Genomic DNA, 24322 nt, shown 5'->3' with positions numbered 1-24322 from the left:
ATTCTACCACTTCTCTAGGCATTAAGAATTAAAGTTTAGAAAAAAGTTTAAGCAACCTGTGGCCCTGACCTTTCATTACTTAACTCAGTAATCAACCACAATATGGTAATGGATCTGAAAGGTAGGAAATTTCACGCTCCAAAATTATGAAATATTTGCAACTATAGGGAGTACAAGTGTGGTTTACATTTGTTTCTATCCCTTAGCTATAGTGACCTAAAGTGTTTCCCTTTTAGCCCTTTTCTGGAATGCTATTTTCAATTAAGTTTATTTTATGCAACTCACTTTGAAGCAGTTTTCACAGAAGAAAAGGTCATTTGGCCCAGTGGTACTTGGATAAGGACCCAGTATAATTCCATTTAGGGTCTTTAGAGAGGAGATGAGATGCTAAATAAATCAGTCAGCTGTGTCTGTTGTGGAAATCTATAAGGACAGAGAATTTTGACATTAAACTTTCCAAAGGTTTGCTCAAAGTGAACATTCCTAGACAGAAATGGCATGTATGAACTATTTGGAAATATAATTAATATTTATATACTGCAGTTTGTATCTGCTCTTCCTATCCTAGAATCCTGCAAGCTCATTTGGCTGATAGATTTTAGTGGTGTATCTTACAGGAAATAATGATCCAATGTCTTCAGAAGTCAATTTGACTTTTGGAAAGCCATGACTTTAAGGTCCTTAGGGATAAATTGTTTAGTAAAATATTTTACCTTGTGAGAATCTCAGAGTGCTTTTCAAATTTACTGTTACACTATGTCTCTCAGGCAAATAACTTTTAAAGCATTTTCTGTAGTTTTCCCAAAATTTTATAAACAACAGCATTCAGGATTTTCCAAGGCTGCTTCTTTCAGCTGATCCCTGCCACTAGGCAGTGCAATGTCTCCTGAACTTTGTCGAAGGAGAGTAATTGTTTGGGGCTGACTTTGGATGAGGGAGAACCACATTATAAATACATCTTGCTTGCTTGTGATGTCTTATTTTGGAGAATGAGCTGCCATTCTGCATTTTTTTTCTGTGCTATGAGAAATACACCTCTTGAAGAAAAGAGAAAGCAAAAGAAGAAAAGGGGAGAGGGGAGAGGGGAGAGGGGAGAGGGGAGAGGGGAGAAGAGGAGAGGAGAGGAGAGGAGAGGAGAGGAGAGGAGAGGAGAGGAGAGGAGAGGAGAGGAGAGGAGAGGAGAGGAGAGGAGAGGAGAGGAGAGGAGAGGAGAGGAGAGGAGAGGAGAGGAGAGGAGAGGAGAGGAGAGGAGAGGAGAGGAGAGGAGACTTCTTATCGTGGCTGGGAGAGAGTGAGAGATTCCCGTACTCAGGCCACTTGGAGTCTCCCGGTTAAGCTGTGCCCCGCCGGGAAGGAGCCGCCAGGAGCTGCTGCCGGGCGCCCGCAGCGTGCGGCGGGGGCAGCGCCGTCCCGCCGAGTCGAGCGGCGTTGCGGCGGCGGAGCCAGCGGGGCCTCCAAGCGGCGGCGGCCACGGGGAGTTGCGGCGGAGGGAGGCCGGGGCTGCGGGAGTGAGCCGGGAACGGCGCCTCACCTGCGGAGGGAGGGAGAGAGGGCGGCAGCAGCCCCGGTTTGCGCCGGAGACCCCGCGCGGAGCCGTGGAGGCGCGCAGAGCTCGACTGCAGGGGCGAGAGCAGGGAGGGGGAGTGGTGCTGCCGTGAGCAGGGTCCGAGGGGGACGGACAGAGTGCGAAAGAAAACGGAGGGAGAGGGAGGGAAGGAGGGAGGGAGGGAGGGAGGCGGGGGAAGGAGAGAGGGAGGGAAGGAGTCGGCGATCCGGCGCAGCGTCTCCACTCTCACTCTCTCCACTGCTGTAACTCCTCAACTCTGCCCGTTCTTTGCCTGGACATGTCTTAAGAAAGTTGGATCTCTCCCTCCCTCTCGCCTTTCTTCTTCTTTTTTCTTTCTTTTTTTTTTCTTTTTTTTTCTTTCTTTTTTTTTTTTTTTTTTTTTTTTTCCTTCTTCTTCTCCCACTCCCTGTCTTTTTTTCCTTTCTCCCCTCGTTCAAGTTTGAAGGAGCGGATGGGTCGGAGCCGACATGCCGCGCTGTGGCGGCGGGGCCGGGCGCCGCGCTGGCTGCGCGCCGGGGCCGCGCTGAGCGAAAGGGCCACCGCGGGCTTCACACTCTAGAGGCGTGTGGGCACCGGAGCATTGATCGCGCTTTCTCCTGAGGACAAAAAAGAAAGCGGGGGGAGGAAGCGTGCGGAGATGAACTGAGCTGGAGCGGACTTTGTGAGAAGAGTGCCGAGTCCAGCTGGTCTGGTGAGTTCTTTGTTTAATGAGTTTATTATCAGCAGGGTGCTGAGAAGGATGATTCCCTCGAGAGTTCTAGTGCTCTAATTTGTTGCACTACTGAAAACAGTAAGGTCTTGGATTCAACCCGCTGTTTTTAACTGTGTAGAGTGTGTACGTTTATAGATATATATACGTGTATATATACCGCACGGCGACTCCATGCAAAGCTACGCGTACCTGGAGCTGAAGGTACCCCAAGCTTTACCGCCCCCTTCACGGGGGAGACCGAGGCTCAAGTTTCCCGATCCGAAGCCCTGCAGCCGGAGCCGGGCTCGTCGCCGCGGGGCTGCCGGCTCGGTTGTGCTCCTTTCGGAAGAGCCGGGGCTGGCAGCCGGGGCTGGGAGCAGTGCCCGCCGCCCGTGCGCTGTGGCGTGGCGCCCCCTGCCCGGCCGCCGCGGAACTGCGCCGCCGCCGATACCGCGGGGCAGCCGGTGCCCGGCCCGGGGGCTGCAGGGCCGGCCCCGGGGAGGGGGCGCGGGCGCTACGGGGCGGAGCCGCCCGGCTGCGTACTGGTGACCCTGAGAGCCAGTGCTTCCTGGCGGCGTTGGCTCCTTTTGACCTGGGCGGGTGGGGCTGTGGTTGAAGAGGGGCTCCCTCCGCCGCTGGCTGTATTTATTTATGTGGCTAATAAAAGACGTGGCGGGGCTAATGCGTGGAAAATGCGCCCCCGCTGGCGGCTCTTGCCTGCAACCCGGCTTCGTAGTGAGCCCACTGGGACAGGATTCCCCAGGCAAACATTTAATCGTTATTATGTGTGATCACTTATTAATGAGCGGGGAATCCTCCAAAGACCATTTCAGAGTATTACTCTTTAACGGAGGGCAACAGAGTGACAGATATCCCTCCAGCCTGGATCCGGCAGGATGCTTTGCCGCTTGAGGGTACGGAGAGGTAGCCCATATCCCCTCCGCGGGCCGCAGGGTGGTCGCCGCTGCGCTTCCCCGGCTGTATTCCCGGCTCCGCACTCCCTCTCGCTGCCGCTGCTTTTCCCGACGCCGGAGCAGGGCGCAGCTCCTTACAGCGGTGCCGGGGAACACGGGAGATGCCAGTCGCTTTTGGCTTCTGCCGAGACCTCCCTCCTCCGCCCGGCCGTTAAGAGGCGGCTCGCCCAGCCCAGCCCAGCCCAGCCCGGCCGAGGTGGGGACGCGTGAGCCCAAGCCCGCCGGCGCGGTCCGGGAGCGGCAGCGCGGTCGCCGAGGCGCTGCGGTCGCCGCTGGGCGCTCCTGGGTGCCACCGGTGCGGGACTTGTCCCGGCCACCCGATGTTCCTCGGACGGCAGAGGACCGCGTGTTCCCGCGGGCTCTGATGGTCTTTCTTGCCATCCCCGTAAGACATTCCCGGCAGCATCTTTGCGAAGTTTCTGAGTAGCCTTTCTGGGGGAGAACTTCGCCATACGCGAAGTCGCCCGCGTTCCTGGACCGGCAGCCGATTCCCTGCCGCTCCCCCTGTGCAGGAGCGGGGTGATCGCGGCGGAGGTGAGGGGTCCCCCCAGCCTCAGGCCACCGGGAGGAACACCTTGTGGCTGTCTCTCGCCCTTCCCCCGCTGTTCTGTTCCGCGTTTCGTCCTTCCACGGCGGGGCCGGGCAGGGGTGCGGGAGCTGCCGCCGCTCCAGCCGAACGCCGCAGAAACGAGTTCCGGAGGGGCGGCCGTCCAGCGCCGCGGAGGAATCCGGCGGCGGGGGGCGCCGCGGCCGCAGGGGGCGGAGAGGCAGCGGCGAGGCGCGCTGCTGGCCGGGGAAGAAAGGGGGAGCGGCGCGGCAGGCTCTGTCCGGGGCTGGCCCCGGCCCGCGCCCGCGCCCCGCAGGCAGCGAGCCGCACAGAGGTGAGCGCCGGGACGGCCCAAAGTTGGCAGAAGTTTGGCGGTGGGGGGAGGACGAGCGGCGCGGACCCCTTGGTGAGTTGAGGCTCCGAGGGGAGGCCGGGACGGGGACGAGGCCACCCGGAGTCGCTGGGCGAGCGGCCGCCTCGTGCTGCGGGCCCCGGCGGGACGGGCTGCGAGCGGCGGCCGCCCCCTCCCCTGCTCCCCGCGCGTCGCGGGCCCCGGCGCCCCGTTCCCCCCGCGGCTGGCGGCGGCCCGGCCGGCTGTAGCCGGGGCCGCGCTCCCGGACAGCCAGCAGGACTTGAGCGGGCAGGTTCCGCCTGAGTTGGGCAGGGGAAAAGAGCTGGCGGTGGTGCTTTTCCCTGAGGCAAGGTGTCTGAGTGCTTCTGATGGGCCATTGCAAACTTCATTCCCGGGTGAGCCGGCAGGGGCGGTTCGCGGCGGGTGAGAAGTACCTTAGGATGAATTTCTTCCTTTGTTCGCACTTCCACACCGCGTCCCTCGTTGCTTTCCTCCCCGGATTGCTCCGAAAGGTAAAGGGCAGCGTCCGCCAGGACCCGACGTTTGGCAGCGGCTCCCCGGAAGAGCCCGGCTGGCCTCACCAGTCGGCTTCTGCTGATGCTTTTAGTCTTCTTCAGGGCAGTTGAAACAGAACAAAGTTATGCTTGAAAGATGCACTTTTTAATCTCGCTCGTGTGTTACCGCTGATAGTATCCCTCTGTTGTAAACTTTTTTTTTTTTTTTTTTTTTTTTTTTCGGAAACGCATTACTAAGTTAAAGAAATGCTGCCTTCTAGCAGCAGGTTTTCCTGCGGTTTAAGTACTTGGAGACTAGTTGTTCCTAGGGAGTGGCATAAGAAATACTACCTGTATTCTTTTACCACCTCTGCTGTCTATCTGTAAAAGAAAAGAACGTTGTATAATAGATGTGTATTTCCCAACTGCTTTTCTAACCGTGTGGAAATAATGCAACTATTTAGCGAGTAAATATCTTACTTGCATGCTGTGAACTATTTTTCAAGTTTTTGTTTTATTCACCGTGATATCCTAAAATTTCTTTTAGGAGACTGAAAGGCGAGCTTTAGTAGTCATCCCAGAGGAAGAGTTTTGGTTCTGTGTTTTTGTTTTTTTTTTTTTTTTTTTTTAAATTAAGCGTGCTAAAGAACTTTGTATGGCTACGTTAATTCTGCTCTCTGCTATCAGTTCAAGTAAACAAGTGGCTTTAAACTCTCGAAGATTTCCTTTTTTTTTTTTTAAGTTTAAAACTGAATTCAAAATCAGTATAACTATTTTTGTTATCACAAATTTTAGGGTGCCATGCTAAATTTCAATCAAACTTACTTGCACAGCTGATGAGCTCATGTTAGATACACCAGGAGCTGCCTACAGATAAATAGTCGAAATTCTCCATGTGAATCTTAGGCCATCAAATCATTCTGGTTTCAGAATCTTTGCCTGCCGTTGGAATATAGCTGCTGCATTTTCTTTTTAACAGGTAGTATCTCGAAAACATAAATCAAAATAGCTCATGGGATTAACTCATGGGGGAATACAAACATAAAACTTACTGGACTTTAGTCACAAGTTGAAACTGTTACATTAATCTCTGAGACAATGTACATTTTTTGAATAACTTACCAGCTTTACTAAAGTAACGCTACCATAGACTCTCATCATGTGTTAATTTTCTGAATACCAAAACAGATGCCTTCACTCTCTGGAAAGCAAAAGACACTGTTAATTTGTTTGATTGGAAAGTTAAGTGTGTTGAAACAGCTAAACCTGGTATTTCTTTTTTCCCATCAGACTACATAAATAATTGCTTTTAAACAATTGAAAGGGTAGGTGTGACCACAGTTAGTGCAGTTTGCAAAGTCACACGGCCTCTCTTAGACTGCTACACTAGAAATTCTGTCATGACTGTTCAGTTTCACAGTGCATTTCTGTCAGACAGCATCAGTTGGGTGTGCTGATCAAAACTCACCTTTAAAGTAAACAGTTAATGTTTTGCTTGGTGGGTAGGTTATTCTGGACTTAACTGGTAGAGCCTGCATGTAGAACAAGAACAGCAATGAGACTAAGACTATATGGCCTGATTTAGGTCCTTTTTCTGCCTGTGACTTCTGTTGGTGTGGGAGTAAATATCTCAGTGTGTGCTCCCCACGGATACATGGTAAGCTTGGTTCAATGTATCTATGATAAGCAAGATGAACTTGGTTTGGTCTTTTTTTGGCTTGCTTGGCATTGAAATTGCTGTTTACTAAGTTCTGTATTTTAGGCTTTAAACTTTTAAATCTCAAACTATAAACTTTGAAATCTACATACTGCTATGTTACTACATAAATTTCCTGCTAAGAGAAACAGTCTTTTGTATTACTGCTATCTTATCCAGTCATCTTAATTTGTAAGTTACCAATTTGAGCTCTGCTAGCTCCAAAATTATACTTACACCTTTAATGTGAGGACAGTTCTTATTTCTAAGTTGCACTAATATTTTTTTCGTGTACAAATTATGTTAATGTTATTATCCGTTAATAGTTTTGATAATGTTGTAACTAAGTAGTAAAACCGTCTTACATATCCCAGTGCCAAATTTGCGTATAAATCAAAATGACCTGGACATGCATATAAATAAAAATTATTTGAATGATAATTTCCAGATAGGAAATCAAAGTTTGTTTGAAAGTAGCTTTTCAAAATAATAAGCGCACTGCTTATGAATTTAGGGCTATCATGTTTTGGTAAGCAAATGGTTGCCTTATATATTGAACATGGATACAGAAAATCCCAAACTGGTCATATTCCAAAGATAATAAAAATTTAGGAGTTCAAAGTGTAGCCTTTGGCTAAAATATTTCTTAAATTCAGTCATTTTGGCACGCTGTAATGAGCCATCTGAGTTTATATCTAACACATTATCACTTTATCTTAGTGCTTTCATACTTTCTCTTAGTAGTTAGTGGTCTTTATAACTGGGTTTGCTTAATACTTTAGATATTTTCCAAGAATATACTGTTGATTCTTGGATGATCATAGTCAATGTTTTTTAGTTTTTAGTAGCTGTATAAATTATGACAAGATGGAAATAGTGTCATCCAGAAAGAAATTGCTAACTTGTTTTTATCTGACATGGTTAGCTGTTCAGTTGAGAGATACTTTAACATTCTTGGTTGTGACTCAGCAAGTTGTGGGGGTTACTGCTGAGGATTGGATTCTCATACTGGTGGTTATTGTTAGTAATGGGCTGCCTGTTGCTGGTTCTGAGCAGACATGAAGTTGTTGCAGAAGAGCAGCAAGAAGTACTCAAGGTATTATGGCACAGAAAAATATTTACAGTAATAGTGAAACCTACACATGTTCAGCTTTGAATATTAATGGGAAGTTCAGATGTCTTAATGCAGTTTAATGCATCTCAGTGTGGTACACGTGCCATTTAATGTGCTTGAGATGTGAGGGGCAAAAGATGAAAGATACAAACAGATACAATGTTTTACATTATAAATCCACCCCTTCAAATAGCCCGTTGCCAAACATAAGCATAGGCAGTGACTTAGCAGGTGCTACAGCATCTGAAGAAAAGCTGGGTTTTGGACTTCAGTATAAATTAAAAATAATAATAAAAAATCCTAGTGTAGCTGAGGGAAAAAAAGAGGGAAGCATCTGTTCAGATCAACATAAAATTTGATCACTGAGTAACAGATCATTGGTAATAGATGGCTTCCAAAATTCCAGCAAGATGGAGGAAAAGCTGGGTTTGTTGATTGCTTTAAAATGATGTTTTAAGCAATCTTCTTAACATTGCCTTTTAGGCCAGTCTGGTGGCATCTTAAAATTTTCAAAGTTTTGGAATTAGTGGTATCAGCTATTTATTGCAATGATTCAGTTGTGTTTAAGAGTTTATTTTGTTTTGGTTTTTTTTGGTTTTAAGTGAATATTTGTTAACTTGGCAGTATGCTGGGACATAAGGCCCTGGTGACCCAAATGTTTCTGTATTCCCAGGACATATCATAGCCTGGGAAAGAAAGCAGATAGGGAGGAATAATATTGTTAAGCCATTGAAATGGTGACTGTTCCAACCTCACTCATTTGCTGTCCCAACCTTTTCTTCATTCAGTGTTAAGACCTTGTAAATATTGGTTCCAGCTAGTTACTTACTTCAAGGAGCTTTAATGCTTTTCGTTATTTGCTTACTCACTTTTTGTTTGCTATATTTATGGTTTTAATTGTGCAGCTTAAATGCTAGATTTGGAAGAAAGACAAGCTTTTTTTTTCTCTTTCCAAAAGGATATTCCTTTTCATTTCTTCTCTGCAATACTTCCTATAGCTTGTGTGCATCTGAGTCTTAAATTCCTGTCAAAATCTTTTACTTAGTAATATCTGTAACTGAATTCCTTCTAAGGTTTTGAAGTGAGCTGTTGACACAAGTAAATTAATTTGCTCTGATGTTTGTTAGTGGGCCGAGTAAGTCCATGGAATGTCAGCCAGTGTGGTCTTTCACATATCTACCTGAGGAGGTAGGAAGTAGGGAAGTGAGAAATTACTGTAAGAGAAAATGTGAGTGGAGGAAGGAGACAACATGTGATATTATTTTACCAGTGGTGAGCAGAACTAGCATGAAGATAGGCACTTGGGAGAGATTGACAGCCAAAGAATAGGATAAGGGCAAACTAGGGCTAAAATGTGGGGAGAAAAAGGTCAGGAACAATAAAAGAACGACACAGTGAGTAATTAGTTTGATTTGTGTAGCAGATTGGCCAGGGAAGAAAACTCAGGGAAAGGAGAAAGAAATAAATGTATACTACTTAATTGAAGTAATCAAGACAATGTTAGATTGCTTTCTACTTGCTGGAAAGAAATTATGCCCCCAAGATCTTGAAAGCTTGGGCTTGTTTAGGGAGCCTTCTGAAGCTTTGATTTGTTATACTGTGAGACTTGAAGGAGAAAAGATGGTTGCTGTAAACCCGCATGAAGAAGGGGGTCCCAGATGTCTTGTTCCTGAGGTTTCTGCCTTTCTTGCTACTGCAGTCTTGCGTAGATTTACATAGCAAAAATTTTATACTGGCTTCAAAAGGCAAATCCAGTGAACGTGTGCCTCTATGACTGTCTTGCTGTTCCAGGCTCTTTCTCTGTCATTTCTGGAGTGCGTTGGAGAAACCTGACTGAAATGTTCCTCCAGTAATTTTGATAGATTCTTGTTCCCATAGCTCTTGATACTAATTTGTTTCGGATCTGTTCTGAGAGGGGAATAAAGGAATATTCTTTATGGGCTTTACACCTTAGTGGTGCTTGATTTTATTTTATTTTTTTATGATAAGAACTACTTTTACAAGGATAGTCAGAGCTGGAGGGAATACAGTACAGTACTATTCTCTGATTATAATATTTATAATTCTTGGAACAGGTGTACATAGGATACTATAAGAATTGATGGTAATATCAAGCCAGCTCTTGCAGTTTACTTCCACATAGCTGGACATCAACCATTTTATAATCTAAATTAAATGAGGGAAGAGAATTTTCTACTAGACATCATTGTCATGTATGAAGTAGAGAACTGGAGTGAATGTTCACTACTCCAGATTAGTTCAGATCCAGTTAGTTTTCTCATAGCAGACAGCATTGACATATTTCTTCTAGCATGTTGTTTCATGGGAATGTTCATTTGAACTTAATTCTGCGTTCCTCTTGTGTTGCATTAGTAATTCCTAGACTTTTGATGTAATGGATTCTTGGCTTTTTTTAGGAGTTTTTAATTTATCTGTGTTTCTATTACTGCAAATAAATTTGACACTTTCTGCAAGAAAAGGATATAGCCTAAATGTGTAACCTACAGCTTTCTTTCAAGTGTGAATTCTGATCTAAGCATCAATGTTTATTTGATAAACATTTGAACAATCATAAGTCTTACTACATCTCTTTCTTGTTTCAGGGTTTCTTTGTAATCGCTGCCATGGGAAGATACTTGACTATGCTGTTGCTGCTGATGCTGCTGGTGCAGCATTTTGGAAACTGTGAAGGAAATCAAAGGCCACACCATGCTCCATCAATGCAATTTACACAAGTACAGTATAATGCCACTGTGTATGAGAATTCTGCAGCTAAGACTTATGTTGGGCATCCAGTGAAAATGGGCATTTACATTACAAATCCATTGTGGGACTTAAGATACAAAATTATTTCTGGTGACAGTGAGAACTTGTTCAAAGCTGAAGAGTATGTTCTTGGAAACTTTTGCTTTTTGAGAATAAGGACCAAGGGAGGAAACACAGCCATCCTTAACAGGGAGGTGAAGGATCATTATATGCTGACTGTTAAAGCAGTTGAAAAAAATACAAATGCTGAAACACGCACGAAGGTCAGGATACAGGTACTGGATACAAATGACTTGCGGCCTTTGTTTTCTCCAACATCATACAGTGTTTCTTTGCCTGAAAACACAGCAATAAGGACCAGCATCGCAAGAGTCAGTGCGACAGATGCAGATATAGGAACAAATGGAGAGTTCTACTATAGCTTTAAAGAAAGAACAGATGTGTTTGCTATACATCCAACTAGTGGAGTGGTAGTTCTAACTGGTAGACTTGACTACTCGGACACTAAGCGTTATGAGATGGAAATTCTTGCTGTGGACCGTGGGCTGAAGCTGTATGGTAGCAGTGGCATAAGCAGTATGGCAAAACTAACTGTTCACGTAGAGCAAGCAAATGAGCATGCCCCTGTGATTACAGCTGTTCCATTGACTCCGTCAGAATCAGACACAGATCCAACGTATGCAATTGTAACCGTAGAGGACAATGACCAGGGTTCAAATGGGGAAATAGCATCATTAAACATTGTTGCAGGAGATGCGCTTCAACAGTTCAAAACTGTGAGGTCTGTTCCAGGTGGCAAAGAATACAGAATAAAAGCCATTGCTCCCATTGACTGGGAGAGTCACCCTTTCGGATACAACCTTACCCTTCAAGCTAAAGATAAAGGGAATCCCCCACAGTTTTCTTCTGTAAAAGTTGTTCATGTGACATCACCACAATTTAAGTCTGGTCCTGTCAGGTTTGAAAAAGAGATATATAGAGCTGAAATAAGTGAATTTGCTCCTCCAAACACGCCTGTGATAATGGTGAAAGCTGTGCCTAGTTACCCTCATTTAAAATATGTATTTAAAAATACACCAGGAAAAGTAAAATTCAATTTGAACACTCACACTGGTCTTATTACCACGTTAGAACCCATAAAAGCACAATATGCATCCCATTTTGAACTTGAAGTTGTGACGAGTGACAGAGGAGCTTCTGCAAAAGTATTAATTAAGGTACTAGGCATGAATAGCAATCCTCCTGAATTTACTCAGACATCCTATAAAGCCTCCTTTGATGAAAATGTGCCAATAGGTACAAGTGTCATGAGAGTAAGTGCAAAAGACCCTGATGAAGGGGAAAACGGTTATGTGACCTATAGCATTGCAAACCTAAATCCTTTGCCATTTGTGATTGACCATTTCAGTGGGATTATTAGTACCTCAGAAGACTTGGATTATGAATTGATGCCAAGGGTTTACAATTTAAGGATTCGAGCCTCTGATTGGGGTATACCATATCGCCGAGAAGTTGAAGCTCCTGTTACTATTATTTTAAATAACTTGAATGACAATATACCTCTGTTTGAGAAAATAAATTGTGAGGGAATAATCCCCAGGGATCTTGGTGTTGGAGAACAAATAACGACTGTATCTGCTATTGATGCTGATGAGCTCCAGTTGGTGAGATACCAAATTGAATCTGGAAATGAACTGGATTTATTTAGCCTAAACCCAAATTCTGGAGTCCTTTCTCTCAAACAGTCACTAATAGATGGCCTAGGTGCTAAAATGTCTTTTTACAGTTTGAAAATTACAGCTACAGATGGAGAGAACTTTGCAAAACCATTGTATATCAACATAACTGTAGCTAGTAGTCGCAAACCAGTCAACTTGCAATGTGAAGAAACTGGTGTTGCCAAAATGCTTGCAGAGAAACTCTTACAAGCAAATAAGTTGCACAATCGTGGAGAAGTTGAGGATGTTTTCTTTGATACTCACTCTGTGAATCTGCATGCACCTCAGTTTGGAAGTACTCTCCCCAGTAGCATTGAGATAAAAGAAGACCAGCCTGTGGGCTCCAGCATAATATCTGTGAATGCTACCGATCTTGATACTGGCTTCAATGGAAAGCTAGTATATGTTATTTCTGCAGGTAATGAAGACAGTAGTTTCATTGTTGATATGGAAAGTGGAGTGCTGAAAATTTTATCTCCCCTTGACCGAGAACTAAAAGATAGATATACTCTCAATATTACTGTCTATGATCTTGGAATACCACAGAAGTCTGCCTGGACCCTTTTAGATATAAAAATTTTGGATGCTAATGACAACCCACCGGTGTTCCTCCAAGACAGCTATTTTGTTGATGTAAGTGAAAATAAAGAGCCCAACAGCGCAATAATTCAAATTGGAGCTACTGATAAAGATTTGGGGGCTAATGGAGAAGTGAAATACTCTCTTCTTACAGATACAGACAAGTTTACTATTAATTCTGTGACAGGAGTTGTGAAAGTTGTAGGGGTCCTGGATCGGGAGGAACAGCACATTTATTTGTTGAAAATTGAGGCTAGGGACCAGCCTACTGAAGAACCTCAGTTATTTTCAACAGTTATTTTGAAAGTGGCTGTAGAAGATGTTAATGACAATCCTCCCAAGTTTATTCCTTCAAATTATCATGTGAAAATTCGAGAAGATCTTCCTGAGGGAACTATTATTACGTGGCTAGAAGCCTATGATCCTGATTTAGGCCAGTCAAGTCAAGTACGGTACAGCCTTTTGGACAGTGGAGACGGCACCTTTGACATTGACAAAATAAGTGGAGCAGTACGTATTGTACAAAGACTGGATTATGAAAAGAGGCAACTTTATAACTTGACAGTGCGGGCCAAGGACAAAGGAAAACCCATTTCATTGTCCTCGACGTGTTACATTGAGGTTGAGATAGTTGATGTGAATGAAAACTTGCACACGCCACGGTTCTCCATATTCGCAGATAAAGGCTTTGTGAAAGAAGATGCTCCTGTTGGCTCCTCAGTAATGACAGTATCTGCTTATGATGAAGATGCAGGACGAGATGGGGAGATCAGATATTCCATCAGAGATGGTTCGGGTGTAGGAGTTTTTCGAATAGATGAAGAAAAAGGTAAGGTGGCATTATTTTCATATACTAAATAAAATCAAATGTCAGGAAAGAGAGAAGCAGCATTGTCACTTTTGACGGGTGTTCTTGTTAGGACAAAAAGATGTCACGAACAGTGTGTGTAGTTGTGTCTGCTACTTAAGTGAAATTATTTTTATACATTTGATAAGTAATTTCTCTCTAATATTCCCACTTCCATCTAGCCTACCTTAAGCCATGTTTAAGTCTTAAAATCTATACCATCCAGAAAAAGTAGGAATATTCTTGATATAAAATGGAGATCTGCCACATGTGAGCACACACACAGAGTGTCTTGTGGACAGTGGGACTGTCATTCTTTCCAGTCTTAAGTGACATTATCTTTTGCTCCTTTTACTGGATTTATGTTTGGATGTGATATTGCCATATGTGCTGGTTTTGTTAGTTATTTTCAGAGTTTACAGGTGCTCATCTAGAATTCAGTAACCAGTGCCTTCTTCATCAGAAGGCTTCTACTGAAGGAAGCATTGATGCAGCCTTAGAAAAACCTCATATTAAACAGACTGAAGTGTTGACTTATTTAATAAATAATGCATACATCGATGAGCAGTGTTAGAATTTTTCCAGTGTCATGTGTTCAGAAGAAATGTAATTTTATTTCCAGTCTAGTGCTGATTTTTAACATTTTGGTTGGATGTCTATGTAGCTAGTTATTAATTTGTCTTTGATAAAGACAGAACATTGATATTTTGCAATTATCTAAGCATCTTGACATAATTTGAAGAGGAATCTGGTGCTACATTTGTCTACAGGTTACATATAGGTAAATGATGACATATGTGATCGATGATGTCTTAAAGAAAAAAAAGCTTGTAACTGAGAATAAAAGGTGGGAATGACGTCTGATTCATCCAGTAGTCACTTGGTGTGTTCTATATTCTTCCCACAGTTGTGAATGTAGATAATAGAGACTTATGAAGCCGCTTTACTCCTTAGGGTTTGGGTGAACAAACTGTTCCTAACTATTTTTTCTTCTCTAGAAAGTCAGTTACCAAATTACCTGGTTTGTGGCTACAGAACAAACTGTACAGGTTGAAATGTAGCAATGCTTCCCTTAGCTTTGCTTTTAACAAAGCACATAGTTAAGATAGTGAAACAGATTTTCTCAAAGTGGAGAATTGAATACTTTCTTTCCAAGACCTTGTAGCTTCACTTTTAGCCATTTGGTATCTGTACAGAGTATTAATTTGTCTATCATTATGCATTTCTTTTGACATAAGTATATTAAAGATCACTGTGTGTTACAGTATTTTAGAAGTGTCTCTAGTTGTCCTATAGGATGAGTCTGAGTTTGGCAATTTATTATTGGAGTGGTAGGTAGCAGTAAGTGAGAATGGACCTGTTTAAGGGCAGGTATGTGTATTTTTGTGATGGTACTACCATGGCAGAATTAGGTCTCTGCATGTGCTGCCTCTCTACTCTTGGCACAAAGCTAGTTGACTACTTGACTAACGAATTAGTGTGAGTTTAAGTAAGTTGTTTTTTATCAGATGGGTTTACAAAGTTGGCAGAGCTTGGGCCAAAGCCAGCTTCTATTTAATAATAATGTCCAGAACAGTGGCTCTGTATTTTCAAGGCCAGGGAGAGGCATTGTCTGTATTCATATCTGGTATCTAGTGTTTGAAGTTCTTTGGGGATGAAAGTAGAGGGATTTGGTGGGAATGGAGTGGTGGTAAAGAGGGGTTGCTAGTTTTTAATCTTACTGAACAAACTTATGACACTGGTGTGGGGAAGAAAGTGTTCATTTCAGTTTGGTTGATGTGTTTTTTCCATCAAATGTTGATCTTTAGGAACTCAGGAAAGGACACTGAGTATGTACAAACTTGACAATGTACCTTAAATTTTGGATTTACACTTTATTTTGGTAAAAAGCTATCAGAATTGTTCTTGAAGGCATTCTTTGTACTGCAGTGTCTGAATACTTGTCATATTTTTCAAAATGGACTGCCCTTGGTACAGGGAGCAGACTGATTATCAGCCAACAAAGCACACTGAAGAATTTGTGAAATTTCTTTCAATGAGAAAGAAGAGATTTGTCAAGCAACTTGCTAATTTTTTCAGCTTGCTAAAAGGTTGTTTTGCCTTTACCCCTGATACGTGCCTATATGCTCCTGCTGTCTTTGAGGAGCATCATACTACGCTGTCGATTCAAAGACAGATAATTCAGATTTAAGAACTTATTTCAAATCAACACTTAACTATTCCGTGGCTCAGAGTGGCTCTTTTATCCCCTGCTTAGAAGAAATAAAGGACAACAATCATATTTGCAGGTAGACTAGATGATGATAGAAACATTGAATATTGAAATTCCATGCACTGATTTTTGTTGACTTTTAGGTTGTGTTTCCCATGTTTAGTTTGTTTTAATTTTACAGTTCAAAAGGTAGGAAATGGTATTAGTGTTTGATATTTTTACCTGTAATTCTGGTATTTTCACAAGGTTATTTAATATATCTTTGCCATGACGTCTTTTGTTTTCCAACACTTACCTTGGTCAGCGGGTTTTCATAGGTCCTGTTTTCTGCAAGTTGTGCCCAATCCATTAGCAGTGAATCTCTTAGCAGGGAGCACTAAACCAAATATTTCCAAACTCAGGAGCTGCTTTGATTATTAGCTCCCTGACTGCTCTGATGCTTTTCAAGTAAACACAGAAAAAAGATATGCTAGGGGTGAATTTGGTAGTTAGCATATATTAGGTTTCTTACTGAAAAGGCAGTAATGGTCAGAAAAGGAGGAGAACAAGATGATAAAAGTCTAGAAAATTACAATAGTTTCTGTAGCACCTCTATCACTGTCTATTTTTTGTAATGTAAGAAATAGGGCACACACAGTTAACAGGTTTTAAAGTATTCTCTCTTTCCTAAGCTAAAAGGAAGTATTTTTCACATGAAGTGTAATAAAGTCATGAAACCCATTTCCTCAGGAAGTTATAGAGATTGAAAGTATGGCTAAAGAAAATAAATGATACTAATGAGATTGTTTTGAGGTTCAACCTCATGCTATCTTCAGCTCATAAACTGTTAACTGGGAGCCAAGGGGGTAAGGGAGAGAGATTAGAGGTCATCACTCAATATATGATTCAGAAGTACAATAGTCCATTGTGCCTGGTATTGTACAGAAATAAAATTTAAATTGCATGATAAATGAAGACTTTGGGATATTTTATGAGAGGAAAAATGTTAAAATGAGATTTTTGTGCTGTGAATTTATATAACAAAGCCATTTGTTTATCCTTTAGGTATGTGTTCAGGAGAAGTTGGAATTTAAGTTCGCTTTTTATTTGTGAGCAGAACTGAAGGCTGTAAATTGAGATGATCAATTGGCTATATAAATTGCCTGCTAAAGCAGCAGTAAAATATTTTAACAATGAATTTGATAAGGAGTTGAGCACAACGGTGTGTATTAATAATAGAAGGCATTGTGTTGATGCAGATCTCAGTGTGCCACAAGAAAAACCCATGCACCATCTAAATCCCATTAGCACAGAGCAGTAAAAGTGAGATAAATCATGTCAGTACCATGCTGCTACTTCGATTGAGAAAAACTCTAAAGAATTACAGAAGCAATTGCTGGAGCAGAACCTAAGGCAGAAGCTCTGTGGGACCAAGGCAACACTGAAACTTCCTCGTCCCAGTTTTTATTCCAAAAGAAGAATGTCTTCCTGTTTACTTTTTGGTTTTCAAATTCAAGGATGGAGCATTTCCACTGAGTGCTTGCACTCCTCAAAGGTTAACAGAAAGATGGAAGCTATAGTTTGTGTTATAGAAGAACAGTAATTTTGCTTTAATGATATGGACAAAGGTGATTAAACTAATTTGCTGACGTAAAAAGTTGCATGACTGTGATTTATTAAAACAAAGATCTTTGTAGCCTGAGATGCTATCACCAGTAGCATAGGCAGGGCACAGAGTTGATACTTTCTTCTAATATTTTCCCAGTCTCTGGTTAGTTTGTGTTTGGGGAGTTGTCAAGTCACATGGGTTGTAATATTCAGATGCTTATCTTTTTTGTGTAGTCTTCCCTTAAAACCATGTAATTTTCAAGTGTAACCTTGCTACTGTGAGAAGGAAAAATGAATTGTTTTGGTAAAGAATATTAACGGAGCAGCAAAAAAAAAATTAGCAGGGGCATATGGAAGAAAATTAATTTTATTGCACTATATCTGTATGCATAAAATAGTGTCAAATAAAGCTTAATGGCTATAGGATGCTATTTTTAATATTACCAGAACTATTTCCAGCTGGGAAGACATTTATTAAGGAGAATGAATAAGATTTTAATAGTGTTAAGCAAAATACTGAATTATACTCATAAAAGGAACAGAACATGGCTAACATGTAATAAGTATTTTAACATTGCTTTGTAGTGTTCATGTAAATACACTAACTTAAATACAGGATATCATTAACATTTGTACATAAGGGATTGCTTCAGGTTCCATTTCTTCAGTGGTCTTTGGCTTCTGAGCTTTTCTAAGACTTGCATTAGCAAAGTTTAAACTCTATGATCATCAGTGGTGCAGAACACGTAACCACCCACTGGATAGCTGTTAAACCAGCACAATTTTCTGGAACAGAAGACAACTGACCTGCATCTATACCAACAACTCTTGTACTTTTAGAAAGGGTGACTGTACCCAGATCATCTATTGGGAATCCTAATCACTCCTAACTGTGCCCCCTGCTCTTTGAAGAACAGTAGTTGGCACAAACCAAGCGCAGTTTAACAGTACACAAGTTCAGATACTTGGGAATGTTTTCTGTCTGTTGTGAAGATACAGTCATAAAATACTTGGAGATAGGGGAGGCATTTTAAATCAAAACTAAGATTAGTATGACTTAGTTTTAAGTTAATTGTAGTTAAGCAGCTTTCAAGTACATGACTTTCTTCACACTTTTATTGAATGTTTCATCTTAAAGTTGCTCCTTCTGTATACTTTGTTAACCTTATTGTATTAAGTCATGGATAAAAACATCAGGATATGCAAAAACTTAGTTTCTCTCAGTTTAAAATTAAAAAAAAAAAGGAAAAAAAAAGACACCAAGAAGTTCTTAATAATTTTCATTCTTCTACTACAGAAATTCCATTTTATGTGTTGGCTTAGTGTTTTTTCTGAGTCTTTGAAGATCTGTCAGACCGTAGTTGCTGAAAACTATGACCAGAAAAATATGTTGGGTAAATCTCATTATAAGAAAGCTATGAAACATTAAATTAAAAGTTGTAATTGATCAGGTGATGTTGGTACTAGAGAAAGAATTAGTCAATCATATTAAACCCACTAGAATTTTCTTAGAGTATCTTCACATAGACTAAGTTTGTTTACAAATGTTGTGACAATGGCCTTTCCTGCTTGTCTTCTGTCCACACTGCAGTCTTCTTGGCACATAGGTTTTGTAGTTAAAACTCCTTCTGTGAGTATTTTGACCAGTTAAAAGTGAGAACTAGAAAGAAGACCCTCATGGAATAGGGTCTTCTGATAGTATTTTACTCCTGCAAAGCACTGTGGTTCTTCCCACTACGTTTGAAGAGAGAGAATCAAGAGGTTCTGTATTTCTGAAAAAGGCTAAGTGGCTGCAGCTTTTTGCACAATAAAGTTTTACCCTAGCTAGCTCAGGTACAATCATGAGTGAAGCTCAGAGCACAGACTAATCTTCCAGGTATCTAATTAGTTTCTCGGGCAAATGTTTTTCATCCTACTCTGCATTCTGTATGGCTGCATTACATTGCACCGAAGTTAATGATTTGCCCATGTAGCTATAGCAGTTACATTTCTTCAATAGCTGAGGCGTACGTGTCCTAGAGTAAGAATTTAGATTATTCTGATGCAGTTTGAAGAAAACCAACAAAACTAACCCAAACTAAAAAAAAAAAACCAACAAGAAACCAAAACCCAAACCTAAAGCAACAAAAATAACCTGAACAACCCTCAACATGCAAAACAGCCACAAAAAACAAACAAAGAAACCCAGAATGATTACTAGGTTCTGTAAACTCCAAGTTAGAGTTAAATTCTTAAGCTTATAAATGTTAATTTGGAAGGTTAATTGCTTAAATGAGGGGTTGCATCAGCACTTCAGTTTGCAATTAAGAGAAAACCTAATTCTGATGTATGCTGGAGATTTGAATGACATTCTAGTCAGCAGGCAGGAGTTTTTTTGTAATCAAAGGGCTTATGTAGATTATTTTTGGATTCTGGAGTTGGCTGGTTAGTTGTCACAATGGCATCTGGAACAGAATTTAAGCTCAACACCAGGAATTTGAACAGAAACTGTTAAACTTATTTCTTTGATTAAAACAGTACAAGGGGAAGGATCTATTTGTTTGAATACTGTGTAATTAAAGCTCGTGAAAGAATTAACGTAACACTTTCTGAGTTTGAGAGATGTATTTTTGTGCATATCTCTGTAAAAGTGTATGTTGGGTTGGGGTTTTTTGTCTTTTGAGAAATTTTGGGAACATATCTGTTCAAGAAGTTTTAGTTTGTGCAAAATAATAAAAAAAACAGCTGTTCTGGAAGCATGAATTAGTTTAGGTCAGAGATGCAGAAATAGTAATTCCTTGAGACTTCTCTGTGTGGATAGTTTTGTAAAAATAACATTACTTAAAGAAAGGCAGCAGGGCAAGTAAGGATTACTTGGGTAGTTAACTGCTCTGGAAAGATACTTTAATGCTGATACATGTTTAGGATTTTTTCTTCTGGTATATTTTGTTCTTTGGGTATTCTCTCCCTTTGTTGTTGAATTGAGAAAGACGAGCAGCATGAGAACAACTTCTCTGACTCTAGACCAGGTCTGCACACTTCAGCTCTCCTGCTGACACTCTTGTGAATCCTTTGCAGGAGAGTCCTTATCAAGCTTCTCCAGAACCACCAGAAAAAAGGGTTTTGTTGTGACAATAAATAATAAAGCCACTTATGGTACTCTGCCCACCCAAACACTAGGACCTATGGTTTAAAGCATTTATCCCCCTGTTTTTATGACCTCCATTTCCTACCATAATTTTCAGTGGTAATCAAGCATGCTATATGTGGAGCAGAGCTGAAATTCTAGCTTAGTCTGCAAGATGGGAGAGACAACCATATCTGTGTGGGACACTTAAATTGAGGAGGCATACTTGTGGTTGTTAATTATAGATACGAAAAAAACTTGGGTAGACTGTTTCTAAAATGGGGTATTATTTTCTACTTTCTAATTAAGGGTAACCCAGTGGGTTTGCATGTGTTCAGTATGATGTTGAAAAGAGAGTGAAGCTGATGCAGAAGATGATCTGTATGGTTTAATTTTGGTTTTATGTATTTTTCTTCTGTGGCATTAAGGCAAACTTGGGCCATTGTGCAAGAAAAAATTAGTTATGTTAAAAAAAAAAAGCAACTGCCTCAGTTGAGTATTATTTTGAGTTTAAAAAACATTTGCTTAAGATTTCATGCAACTAAAATATATTTTCTGCCAATTTGTTTTGGTTTTAAAAATGAGGCATTTGGCACATAGATTCTCTTTTATGAGACAGTACAAATAGTTGTAACACCAGCTTACTAAGAATGATTTTTGTATTTCTAGATCTCCTCTAGTATTAGGAGAAATCTAAAAAAAATTTTTTTAAAGAGTACAGACCAAATTTAATACAATTTGTGTCCGATTAAAGAAATAAAAGAGCTGGGGACCCACTGCCTGTTAGACTGATAGCTCCAGACTGAGCTCAGTTCTCTGCTATCCATAGAAAGCAATACAGAAAGTATTTTACTAGGAGATGACTAAATTCAGGTTTCAGGCAGCCATGGTACCAGCATCAAGCAAAGTATCTCACACCCAAAATTAGTTAAGTGCATGATAGTAACTCCAGTTCAGAAGAGGTTACCAGGCTAACCTGTCAAGGACCATCTGCTTTTGACTGCAGCTTTGTACTACTGTACTGAGGGTGTGATTATGTTCATTCTAAGGTCTAGAACTAATGGTGCCACTGGGTAAAACTGTGATATGATGCTGTTGCATTTGTGTTTCTTTTTAGGTGCATCAAACTAAGCCTGGCATTTGACTTTCAGTTTGGCAGAGGTTTAGGAGCCCTGGGTTTGGACCAAGGTCCTGAGCAGCCTGGAGCTAGGGAATTACTTTACTTTCTTAGGCTTGAGGAAAACCATGTAATTTGCATTTGTGATGGTGGCAACTCCCAAAGTGCTATTAGGTTGTTAATGCAGTTTTTAGAATGTGTCTTTGGAAAAAGCTGAATTAGTTGTAGACAAACATATTCATCTTATGTTTTCTATTGGCAGTGGCATCTTCCAAAGTAGTTTGAGTTTTCTAAGGTGTCCTACTGAGTAAAACATCACCTTAGCTGCCAAATAGGAATCCCATACAAAAGCTGAGGCTCCCCTCCTCTACTGCAGGCATGCTGAAAGTAAGGGATTGTTCTCTTGTGAAAGGTGTTGATTGGGTTACAGCTTGGTTTGATGAAAACAGAGCTGCCTGGGGGCTATGTCTCTGTAGGAGATGAACTGGGGCTGAGTCACATGTGGTCCCAAAGGTTACCTTATAAACAGCAATCAGTTCAGGCAGCAGAATAGATATTAACGGCCTATTAACTTGCTTGGGTCTCCCTTTGACTTGGAAAGTACTTTTGAGCAGAGGAATAATAAAAGGGAAGGGTTGCCAAAAGCTATGGAAGGTGCATCTTGCTATATCACTGTTGGGACATCTGTTGAATTGGGGATTTATTTCCTACTAAGCATCTGCTGAGCTTTTGAAGTACATATTAAGGTCAAAGGAGGGGAGCTTGAAATGATTGCATAATGTTTATTCTTTCCTTTGAAGATTTTAGACTTTAATCATACAGCATTTGGACATATTTAACAAAGGACAAACCTACATGAGCATTTGGCAAACTTCCAGAACTTATTACATGCAGTAGTTGCAGCTTTAGAACTTGGATTTAAAAATACTTTGGGCTTTGCTGAAATTAGGTTTTTCAGGTCTATTTTTTAATCTGTATATCATTCTTACTGCATCTGCGACTTTATTACACTGGACAACTGAATGTGACCAGAAATGAATTTTCAATTCATCACTCTCCATGTGGCTCATGAAAAGAAAATCTCTAGCATTCCAATGTCATCAGAGAGGGATTTTTGGAAAAACTGAAGTGTCCAAAGAATCTAGAAACAGGAGTGCAACAAATAATTTCTGTGTTCAAAAATAAGGTTTCCCCAAACTCCTTGTGTTCTATCTAATCACTGCTTCTTTTTAATTTAAAATTATTTGTGAACAAGGATAATCACTATGTTCATGGTTCTTATAAGAACTAAGCATAGTTTGGATTGGCATTAGGGTTAAAAAGCAAACTGCTGAGTTAGTGGATATAAATTGACTTGACCTACTAGTAGTGGTGGTCATTAATAGTTCATTTGTCTCAGAGTTCTGTGTCTTTGCAGACTTGTGGTATTGCTGCTAACAGAGCTGAATATCTGCTTGTATCTTGGGAAAGTTACACATGGAAAATACCTAGAATAATCCTCTCTAACATAAATAATTTCCAAAATCTGCATGTATCTCAAATCAATCATTTGGGGTATTTATCTAAAAAGCAGTCTTTTATTTTGCTGATGCAAAAAGCCTGATACCACCTGTATACACCAGAAAGTGAAAATTGCTGAGTTTTGGTTTTGCATTTTCTAATTGTAGAGTGCTTGTTCATGTTTTGTGTAGGATTTAAGGATTAAAAGGTTATTATATTAAAAATTTCAAAATGCAAGAAGCAGAATTATGGAATAGCCTTCTGATTTTAATGTTACTTGTAATGTATGCGAGCATTACAGAGTTTATCCAGTCATGTGGGTAAAAAAAATGAAGATACTGGTGACATAATATGCTGAAAGTGAATAAAGTGAATGAATAATATGCTAAAAATGAATGCAGACTTCCTGGATGTTGCCTGTAGTCCTGATTGTATTACAAGAGAGAGGGAGGTTGGTAGTTCAGCTTGGAAGACTTTCAGTGCAAAGAAGTTTATGATGGAATTATGGATTATGGAATTATGAATGTGATCTTTAATGTTGGGATGTTTTCCCCTCCATTTCTCCAAAGCTATGAGAGTGGCATGTATAGCTCTTTCATGGGAGGTACATCTCCATTCTACAAGGGGTTTGTATTTATTTTTTTTTAATCCTTCTCCCCCCTTTGCCTGTAGATTTGCCATGACAGGATATATCCTGTCTCTATGAAAATTAGAGATTGCTGTCTAATGATAAGGGTTTAATCTGCAACGAATCAGACATGTGGAAACTTCTGTCTGTGGAATTTTCTGTTTGATCTAAGAGGAATGCCCTTGCTGTGCCCTTCCTGTAATGAAAGCAAGGTAGAGTGAATCAAAGTAATTCTAGATAAGATTGGAATGTGTGCATTGGTTATGCTTCAATTATATTTGGTGTTGCAATTCTGGCCATATGTATTATTTTATTATTCGAGATATTAGCAGCATAGTTCATCTTCTTAAAAAGATATCTCTTTCTGTTTTAGCTAAAAGTGCTATTTTTTGATTGATGAAATTTGAGTTAATTACTTAGGTTTGAACACAGAAAGTCTTGCTCACAACAACTAATATTGTCAGCAAGATATTGAATGAGCTGTGATAATACAGCATGTTTTTCTTACTGTAAATAATTTTACAATATTCACTTCATCTTCTGTTTTAAGGATTTCGTTGGTGTACCATTGTGAGAAATAGCTAACAGTTTCTCTCCATCATTATTTCAAAAGCAGTTAATGATTAACAAATGTGCAGCTGCCTGTGCAAGGAATGTTACTTACTTTGGGAGGAGGGAAAGAAAGATGATTATTCCTTCACATAAGAAGTCTGGTGTTAATAGTTCACTTTGAAGGTAATTTAAATATTACAGGATCAGTTTCAGCAGATAAATCAGAAATGGGAAAATGACCTGTGCTTTTCATTGATGTTTGGTTATACCTATGT

General features: G+C 40.8%; 1 protein-coding gene across 4 annotated transcripts in view; it reads left to right on the top strand.

Annotated features, from left to right (window-relative positions):
- Positions 1 to 1976: 1976 nt before the first annotated feature.
- The window catches only part of FAT1 (FAT atypical cadherin 1), a 104222-nt gene continuing 81876 nt past the window's right edge, over positions 1977 to 24322 (top strand). For 2 of the 4 annotated variants that reach the window (XM_058837930.1, XM_058837932.1), the window contains exons 1-2: positions 4042 to 4185; positions 10039 to 13327. In XM_058837930.1, the coding sequence (XP_058693913.1) occupies positions 10060 to 13327 (3268 nt within the window). In that variant the 5' untranslated portion in view covers positions 4042 to 4185; positions 10039 to 10059. Of the gene's footprint in view, positions 2259 to 3996; positions 4186 to 10038; positions 13328 to 24322 lie in introns of those variants that run through there. The other 2 variants (XM_058837931.1, XM_058837929.1) reach the window with 2 other exon arrangements.

The sequence above is a fragment of the Poecile atricapillus genome, chromosome 4 (genome assembly GCF_030490865.1).
Source record: "Poecile atricapillus isolate bPoeAtr1 chromosome 4, bPoeAtr1.hap1, whole genome shotgun sequence".
NCBI classification, from domain to species: Eukaryota; Metazoa; Chordata; class Aves; order Passeriformes; family Paridae; genus Poecile; species Poecile atricapillus.
This window is presented reverse-complemented; position numbering and strand designations above follow the sequence as displayed.